The sequence below is a fragment of the Ictalurus punctatus genome, chromosome 11 (assembly GCF_001660625.3).
Source record: "Ictalurus punctatus breed USDA103 chromosome 11, Coco_2.0, whole genome shotgun sequence".
Classification (NCBI taxonomy): Eukaryota; Metazoa; Chordata; class Actinopteri; order Siluriformes; family Ictaluridae; genus Ictalurus; species Ictalurus punctatus.
This window is the reverse complement of record NC_030426.2, coordinates 7,563,699-7,573,698: the sequence shown is the minus strand read 5'-3', so window position 1 is coordinate 7,573,698 and position 10,000 is coordinate 7,563,699. Positions and strand designations below refer to the sequence as shown.

Below are 10,000 nucleotides of genomic sequence, written 5' to 3'. Positions count from 1 at the left end.
CATCATCATGGGGAAGATTAGACAGAACACAAACGTGTTCACAAGTGTGTGTTCGCATTCCTAAATCAGCCAATAGCTATAAAGCGCGCCTGTAAATGTTCACTGGTCAATACTGAGAACAGCCTGGAGCAGAGTGAGGTGTTTTGTTAGAGAGAAGCTGGGTTCTGTGGTCAGAAAAATACAGATTTTTGGTTTTGGCTGGTTATGTAGAAAATCCCCACTTTTATGGATGGTGGGGGATCTGTGATGTTGCGCGGCTGTTTTTCCTCTAACAGGATCTGGAAACCTTGTTAGGATACAAGATAACCTCGTTAGCGTCCGGGGCTAGCGGTTCGAATCCTGCCTCTGCCCTGTGTGTGGAGCTTGCATGTGCTCCCGGTGCTTCAGGGGTTTCCTCCAGGTACTCTGGTTTCCTCCCCCAGTCCAAAGACATGCGTTGATTGGCATTGATTGATTGTCTGTAGTGTGTGAATGAGTGTGTGATTGTGTCCTGCGATGGGTCCAGGGTATCCCCCGCCTTGTTCCCCGAGTCCCCTGGGATAGGCTCCAGACTGGATGGATGGATGTTTACATGGATTATGGATTATGTTTACATGGACTTACATCATGAATTACCAAGAACTTTTACTCTGGTTACCTCTGCCAAGAATTTCCAACTGGGTCATGATTAGATCTTCTAGCAGTGCAACAATCCAACACATACCTCCAAATCCACACGAAAACAGTTCGGTGAGAAGACTCAAGCCCTTCACATGGCCAGTCGAGTCTACTGACCTCATCCCTGTTGAAAACCCACGCCGTGAGCCGAAGAGTAGAATCCACAAGAGAGGACTCTGGAGAGATTGTGTACTGAGGAGCGATCTCAGATTCCCTGCTCTGTGTTCTCTAATCTCATGGAGCATTACAGGAGAAGCGTCAGTGTCGTCACGTTGGCAGATGGCGGTTACACAAAGTACTAAACGCAGTGGGATACGTTTACTTCGTTTAAAGGTTCGGTTTCTCTCGTCAATTTCAGTGTGCGATTCAAGTTCATTGAAAATGTAAAAACGGCCATCCATCCACCCATCCATCCATTTTCTGTACCGCTTGTCCTACACGGCATCGCGGGGAGCCTGGAGATATTCCAGGGGCCTAACGGCACAAGGCGGGGGGACATCCTGGACAGGGTGCCGACCCATAACAGGACACAATCATACGCACACACGCTCGCGGAGTTTGACGGATCATTTAGACGTGCCAGTCAGCCTACAACGCGTGTCTCTGGACTGGGGGAGGAAACCGGCGTACCCGGAGGAAACCCCCAAATCACGGGGAGAACATGCAAACTCTGCACACGGGGCGCACACACTCAGGACTATAAGATACCAATCTTCCTGGAGTCGACTTGTCAGCCTCATCCACAAACAACGAAGGAGCTACCCGCTGGAGAACACACACAGACACACAGCAGGGTGTATAAGGTGTGGGTAGACGGACGGAGGTGGCTCGGAGGTGTGATGGTGCCAGAGGCCGTTCTGTCCTTTTAGCTGCACTGTGTTTGTGTGACATACGACATATGTATGTATGTATTTATGTGCGTGTGTGTGTGTGTGTGTGTGTGTGTGAGAGAGAGAGAGAGAGAGCGTATGACAGTAAGATCTGCTAGTAATTATCGCTTTCGCAATTCTTGACACCCACTGACACTTGTGTCCTTGTCATACACACACACACACACACACATTGTGCATCCACACCCCTGACTGGCCTAATTACCCCTCGGCTAATGAACTGTAATTAATGAACTGGGAAAGTCAGTCTCTCTCTGTTGGGTTGTCTCTCTCTCTCTCTCTCTCTCTCTCTCTCTCTCTCTCTCTCTCTCTTTCTCTCAGTCCCATTCTGTGTGAGTGTTTTATGTTTGTCTCATGTTTGTGATTTATGGCTTGTCCTGTTTTATATGCTAGTTTTTTTCCCCTATTAGGTCTAATATTGGGGCAGACATGAACTCACTTTCTCTCTCTCTCTCTCTCTCTCTCTCTCTCTCTCTCTCTCTCTCTCTCTCGCGCTCTCTCTCTCTCTCTTCACAGTTTGATGGTGAAAACATGTACATGAATGAAAATAACCAAGAGTTCCTTTCCCCAAGTCAGGTAAGAATCACTTCCTGTGCTGATCATTGCCTCATGCTGTAGAGTATGACATGTCATGTGCTGTATAGGCCGAGTTTGTGTCGTGGTGAATAATTCGGAACCGATTTTCTAAAGAATCTATGAATCAATTCTGTCAATGACAAGGGCACACACACACACACACACACACACACACAGCTGTGAGGAACATTTCGTAGGCCATATGGTAGTGTTTGTGTTTGGGGATTTGCTGATTGGGTTTGTGTGCCTTCTCCATATTAAGCAAACAGAAGCAGAAAAACAGACAGAGCAATCCCTCACTCCCCTTATCCTGTCTCATCACTCCATCATGTGATATGTCATCCTGCTCAACCTTCCCTCCTTAAAGTCAAAGCAGTATTTCCAGTTTAGGTATACTTCAGACGCCGGTTATTAAACTACGTACATACTGTACAAGTACTACTGCAGCTACATATAGAACGCGCATGCAAACGAGCACAGCGTCTTTTTAGTATTCAAGTACATACTTCCCTTCGTTCAGCAGCTTCGAGCAGTGCATTATGGGTAGACTTGCAAAGCTGTGTATTTGCTAGCTGTAAATGTTTGATTATCCAGTACGTAGTGAAAACAAGTGCCATTTACTGGACAGCTGAAGGGTAAGTAGGTAAGTTTTTCTTCTCTCACACAGTCCTAGAGCGATCTTAGAACTGCACGAGAATCAGGCCTGGTTTATACGCTCCTGTATTCTCGCGAAACACATCGGGGCGCCGATGAGAAATGATGCATTTCAGAGATAGCGTTTTTATTGTGTGTTTTATTGACGTTTTGTGTAAAAAAAATAATACAAAAGTCAACATTAACCCAGGGCATTTGACGTGGACAATGTCGGATGTTGGCGATGTTGAAGTTAGGTACAGTACCAACTAACCGCCTAAGCAAATTCGACAAAAGAAAATATCGGATTTTTTTCAAGAGCGCCATCGAATCAAAGCAAGCCGAAGACGTAGCGGCACCAGGAGGCAGAATCTGGGATTTGACTGCAGAAGAAAAAGCGGATCAAAATAGAACTTACTTCCGTGCTTCAGATACTCGATCAATAAGCAAGGCGTTCAAGTCGACTACAAGGGAACAGTCTGGGATTGTTCAGGTTCTCCCCACAGAAAAAGACGAATAAATATGAATTTAGCAAATGAGAAAATGTAATAAGTCCCGCCCACTCACCCACCCTCTCTTGAAAAGCACGGTTTACATTCACGTTAATTAGCACTGCACTAGCTAACTAACATCAATCTTTCTGTCTCAGCACTTTCCGGATGTTCCGTGTTCGTTTTAGTGCCGTGTCAGAGCATTCGATAATTACATTGGCAACATTACTGCGATACACTTTGATCAAACCCCTGAAAGAAGGATGATAAATTCTTGGCACATTTCTGAGTAGCTGGACACACCTCCCCACCTCAACCAGTTAGTGTTACCAGTTAAACTCTTCCGTAGAGATTATCCTACACAGGGTCACGGGGAGCCGTGTGTGTGCGGAGTTTGCATGTTCTCCCCGTGCTGTGGGGTTTCCTCCGGGTACTCCGGTTTCCTCCCCCAGACATGCATGGTAGGCTGATTGGCGTGTCTAAAGTGTCTGTAGTGTATGAATGGGTGTGTGAGTGTGCACTGCGATGGATTGGCACTCTGTCCAGGGTGTACCCCGCCTTGTGCCCCATGCTTCCTGGGATATGCTCCAGGTTCCCCGTGACCCTGAAAAGGAGTAAGCGGTAAGATGGATGGATGGACGGACATTCGACGGAGTTTCCGTTAATGCCTACGAAGACAAAGAGTCACGATTTCCCCTCGTGCAAAGTAAGAGCGCGTGCTTCCGGGTTCGTCAGTGGCGTTGACTTTGTTTACTTCTGACACGCGTGTGTTGTTGTGATTTCTGTCCTGTCTCCGCCCCCGTATTGTCATCGGTTGTTTCCCGTATGTGTCATTAGTCTCAGCTGTTTGGTGTTTCACCCCTGATTGTGTTTAGTATCTAAACCCCTCGTGTCTCATTGTTCGGCGCGAAGTATCGCGCAAGATTTCCGTGTACCAAGCCTTTGTTCACAGTTCTCATCCCGTCCTCGTCCTCGTTTCTCGAATTCCGGTTTAGCCCCGTTTACGCCCGTCTGCCGATCGCCCGACCTATTGCCTGTTTTTGAGCACGCTATTATCTCATGTCTGCCTGCCTCTCTTTAATAAACCTATCTGCACTTGCATCCATCCTAACCTCCATCACTTGCCTTACACGACACAAAGAAGATGACTTTTTGTTTGTCTGTTTGTTTGTTTAAAACGACGGCAAACCAACGGCATCCGTTCAGTACCAGTACATTTATAACGATTAAAAATGTAAAAAAATGCATCACCATACCAACGATATCTCAGGAAAAAAGTGTATCATGAAATCATTTATCGCGATGCTGATATTATATCGATATATCGGCCAGCCTTACACGCTACCGACAATCAGCCTACAGCTCATGTCTTTGGACTGGAAACCGGAGTACCCGGAGGAAGCACCCAGAACTCTGCGCACACGGGGAGGAGGTGCGACACAAACGTATCAACCACTAAGCCACTGTGTCCCCCCCCCCCCCCCCCCCCCCGCCCCCTTATTTATTTATTTATTTATTTATTATAATGTATTATGTAGAACGCAAGCAAGTTTTGTTGGAACGGTGACTGATTACTCATATAAAATGATCAGAATATTGAGTACTGTACGCACACAGATTTGGCATGTTAACCATAACAATAATTGGTCGAGTAGTCCACTCAAACGTACTGTAAGACGACTAACCCCTAGCCCTAACCCCTGACCGGTCATGAAATGAAAGGCATGAAAGAACAGGACAGATATTGCAGCTTTTCATTCAAACATACTGCTGTCTCTGTGTCTTCTCCTGTCCTTATGTCACTCATGTGGGGTAGAGCGACAGAGGGCAAAGAGAGGTAGAGGGAGAAAGATAAATAGAGGTAGAGATGGACTGTAATCGGTCATTCTTTCACCCTCCCTCTTCCCCTTACTCGCTCCCTTTGTTTCTAACTGTTTACTCAGGGTCTTTTATATTTGACATCTGTCTTCCTCTCTCCTCCACTTGACCAGACTCAGACTGATTTTTCTTTTACCTCTCCGATGTTCCTCACACACACACACACACACACACACACATAAAAAAAATAAACCTCCCTCTTTGTAATGTTCTTGACAGCACAAAGTAAACAATCAGACATGTTACATGGACTGGCTCTTGCTGTGCGAGCATGCTCCGTATATCAGTTTATTATAGCATGGAAGTAAACGCTTGGTCTTGTGAAAGTTTTTCAATCGGTGCTACTTTTTATTTTATTTTATCGTGATATGATATTGTAATCCCTGTCATCCGCATGCCGAGTACTGGGCGAGGCACTGCGATTAGCCTTGGACTATTTTGAGATCATTTCCCTATTTGAGATATGAATTAAAGGGACTCTTTGTTTTGCTTTCTAGGTCAATGGGTTTAGAGAACATTCACGGACAACGTCTTAAGTCAATAGCTTAAATTAGTATTGTGGAACCGAATCTGGTTTGAGACTTTAATCTGTAGACTAAAGATTTCCTGATACATATCGTGACAGCATGATCTACAGACTTTGATTGCACACACACACACACACACGCTGCGATGTGCTAGTTCAGAGCTCCCTTTAGGTACACAAGTACTCCCCGGAGTCTTCACATTGACCCTGGCTGTCCTCCAGTGACCTCTGACCTTGTCTGATTGGAGGGGAAATACAGACAACGCTTGGCCCCTAACGAGCCCTCAGTGTGTTCAAGGTCAGGGAGGATCGGTATGGCAAGAACAAAAGAGTCTGGAGCCCACTAAGGGGATGACCTCCCACTAAGAGGCAATCGATCGCAACCAAACGAGGGAGAGAGAGAGAGAGAGAGAGAGAGAGAGAGAGAGAGTTGAAGAAAGAAGAAAGGACAGAGACAATATGGCAATATGGTGATTAATATATATTAGGAGTTTGTCCTGTGATGGATTGGCACCCTGTCCAGGGTGTACCCCGCCGCGTGCCCGATGCTCCCTGTGATAGGCTCCGGGTTTCCCCGTGACCCTGAAAAGAAGATGGATGGATGGATGGATATATTAGGAGTTTAGTCTGGTTCATTTTATGCTTCCCAACTCAAAATTAGCATTCTTCCTTAAGAAACACTTTACTGTGAAGAAAAGTTATCATTTCCTTTTGAGCCTCTCCATTAAATGTCAATTTGAGCCGACGACGGGAACGTCCCTGTGATTTGCGCCCGTCAGACGTCTCGCATGCGCGTAGATCTTCTACAATTTTCTCTGCAGTTGTTTCATTCGAAGCCTAATTGAATCTATTTAAGACAGTCCCATCTGCTCCGTCGCCGTGCCGCGAAGCCGGGATCTTTGCTATCGACGCGGAGAATCAGCGGTAGCATCGGTATTAGCATTAGCATGCTTGGCCTGAGTACACAGAAGGAATAATTCTCTAATGGCCTTGCTGTTTGGACTCGCAGAAGACGCGGCAGCATAGATTATAATCTCGCAATTAGCGAAACAAGGTTTTATTGATTGCCGTTCCGGGTCCTCGGAGCTCCCGCTGCCAAGTAGGGCTAGTGATTGAGAAAGCAGAGCACAGAGAAGAGAAGGAGCGAGCAAGAGGAAAAGAGAAGAGCTAGCAGTTTGTCCTGAAGAGGAATTGGCTAGAAATAAACTTTGAGTTCAAAGGGAAAGGAAGCGCTCTGTAGTGCTCATGGCGAGAAACACTGGAACCCAATGTATCATCTTAAGTGTTTTGGCAAGGCTTTTACCTCACCTATTTCTTCTTTTTTTCTTTTCTTTTTTTTTTTTTTTTTTTCATTTTCCCAGTGTTAATCATAATGTGCCGGTCATCGCTCTCCAACGCCAGCCCACATCGTCCCCCTCATGCATGAAGCCAGCCACCACATCTTCTCCAGCTGCTGCCCAGAGCAGTTATAGGAGATCATAAATTCAGTTTACGTGACCTAGCAGCCGCTAACGTTGGCTGGCACTTTATATATCGGTGACGAGAGAAAACCACGCCGATGAGATCACTGCAAGCTGGAAGTCCGGCGGCCTCGATCACTGATGGTGGATGAATTAAGATTGTTTAACCGTGTGCTTCCAAAAGGTCACAGGAGTGCAAACTGGTCACGAAATATTTTCCGAATGTAAATGTGGCCCATTAAATTATGTACAACATTCATCACCAAAACGTCCAGGAAGCGTTTAATACTGCTTTTCTGTACTTATTTCGAATCCCCTTCGAGCCGAATGGTTTGCACCGGCGCGATTTCTTTTCTTCTATCGTTTTTACGCGGCACGTTGAAATAGAAGGACTGATCCGAAGAAGAACCAGCAGGTCCTAGTTCATTTCTTACCAACCCGAGAGAAAGCTGGAGTACTGCGATCAGGAATTCGAAACCATTCATATTTGTATGTTCCTGTTCCTGCTTATCACGCCGCCCTGTTTAGTTGGATTGAGGTTAGCTTAGTGGTTAGCACGTTTGCCTCGCCAACCTGCCAATAGCGTCTGTCTAATATCATACTCCGATCAGCTGTAACATTAAAACCACTGGCAGGTGAAGTGAACAGCATTGATTATCTCGTTACAGTGGCACCTGTTAAGCGGTGGGATATACTAGGCAGCAAGTGAACAGTCAGTTCTCGTAGTTGACGTGTCGGAAGCAGGGAAAATGGGCAAGTGTAAGGATCTGAGCGACTTTGACGAGGGCCAAATTGTGATGGCTAGACGACTGGGTCAGAGCGTCTGCAAAACGGCAGGTCTTGTGGGGTGTTCCTGGTATGCAGTGGATAGAACCTATGAACAGTGGTCGAAGGAAGGACATCCGGTGAACTGGCGACAGGGTCACTGCCACCCACGACTCACTGATGCGTGTGGGGAGTGAAGGTTAGCTCGTGTGGTCCGATCCCACAGAAGAGCTACAGTAGCACAAATTGCTGAGAAAGTTACTGCTAGCTATGATAGACAGGTGTCAGAACACACAGTGCATCACAGGTTGCTGCGTATGGGGCTGCGTAGCTGCAGACCCGTCAGAGCGCCCATGCAGACCCCCGTCCACCAATGAAAGCGCCTACAATGGGCACGTGAGCATCAGAACTGGAGCATGGAGCAATGGAAGAAGGTGGCCTGGTCTGATGAATCATGATGGCCGGGTGCGTGTGCTTACCCGGTTAAGAGATGGCACTAGGATGCACTATGGGAAGAAGGCAAGCCGGTGGAGGAAGTGTGATACTCTGCGCAATGTTCTGCTGAGAAACCTTGGGTCCTGGTGTTCATGTGGATGTTGCTTTGACACATACCACCTACATAAACATTGCTGCAGACCGAGTACACACCTTCATAGCAACGGTATTCCCTAATAGCAGTGCCCGTTTTCGGCGAGATAATACGCCCCGTCACACGGCAAAAATGGTTCAGGAATGGTTTGAGGAACATGACAAAGAGTTCAAGGTCTGATCAGTCTGATCAAGCGTCTGGGGGTCACCTCACAACTTACAGGACTTAAATGATCTGGCTGCCAGACACCACAGCACATCTTCAGAGGTCTTGTGGAGTCCACGCCTCGACGGGTCGGAGCCGTTTTGGCGGCACGAGGGGGGCCTACACAATATTAGGCAGGTGGTTTTAAAGTTCCGATCAGTGTATATTCCTGTAGCCAGGCATGCAGGAAGTGATGAATTCTATAGAGAATTTTATGCCTATTGGGAAATTGTTTAGGTTTAAGCTGAAATTTCTTGGAAAATAGTGCTGGTAATCGATGGAGCACTTTTTCAAATAATATTTTCCGGAACAATTTAGAATGATTTTGTTGGCATTTACGATTATTTTCAATGAAAAGATTAGTTTCATGTCTGATCCCCGACTGTGACGCTGATACAACTTCTGTAAATGATCAGAAACCTCAGGAAATCATTTTACTATTTGTTTATACTGCATTGGTGCCATAGAAACCACTGTTTGCACTGGTAGCGCTTGTATATAGGTGACTTGTTTATCTCTTCTTCTTTTTTTTTGTTGTTCGTTTATGTCTTTATGACATAGTACGTGTAACTTCTCACCCTGAGCAGTGAATCCTCGACAGTCATTTTGTTCCATCGTGAACAGGTACTCGAAACCTAACGCTTGTGACGTTTGCTGAAGGACTGCTGGTCAGTGGAAAAGATGCAGTTGCAGGTTTCTGGTTCCAAAAAGAGTAGTGGGGGGGGGGGGGGGGGATCCCTTTCTTTGTGTACTGTAGAAGCTGTTCCACGACCCAGCTCTATACCCACTAAAACATCGAAGTGACCTCTGTGTAAATGGCCAGCCTGTTCATGTTCATGTCTTTAATAGTGGAATACTGATTTCACCGATCAGGACACAGCAGCCTAGACGTCCATTGACTGACGTCTTGTATAACACACCTGAGGGATCGTAGGATTATATAATTTGATCAAAGGCAGGACAGCAGGTGTGTGTAGACAGACTGGACTTAACTCATTTTACAAGACTCTGATTGAAGTTTGCAGTCCACTGTGACTGACAGGAAGCCTGCTGATTGGCTGTGATTGGGGATTTCATATCATCGGCTCATTTTCACTGATTAAAGAGCCGCCATGCTGCCGGTAAACTCCTGCCATTTTCAGGGAGGGGTGTGTGTGTGTGTGTGTGTGTGTGTGTGTGTGTGCTCTTGTGTTATGTGTACATATGCGTTCTGTGTGTGTGTTTTCTCCCTGCTGGTCTGAATTACAACTGAGTGCATTACCGTGATTTATAACTTCCTCCCGCTGTTTAGATTGAAAAGAAAGAGCGAGAGCAACAGAGAGAAAGAGGGA

General features: G+C 46.2%; 1 protein-coding gene across 7 annotated transcripts in view; it reads left to right on the top strand.

Moving 5' to 3' along the window:
* tox2 (TOX high mobility group box family member 2) overlaps positions 1 to 10,000 on the top strand; it is a 114,152-nt gene that overhangs the window by 58,532 nt on the left and 45,620 nt on the right. For all 7 annotated transcript variants that reach the window (XM_017480054.3, XM_017480053.3, XM_017480052.3 and 4 more), the window contains one exon: positions 2,064 to 2,123. In XM_017480054.3, coding sequence (XP_017335543.1) covers positions 2,064 to 2,123 — 60 coding nt within the window. The remainder of the gene's footprint in view (positions 1 to 2,063; positions 2,124 to 10,000) is intronic.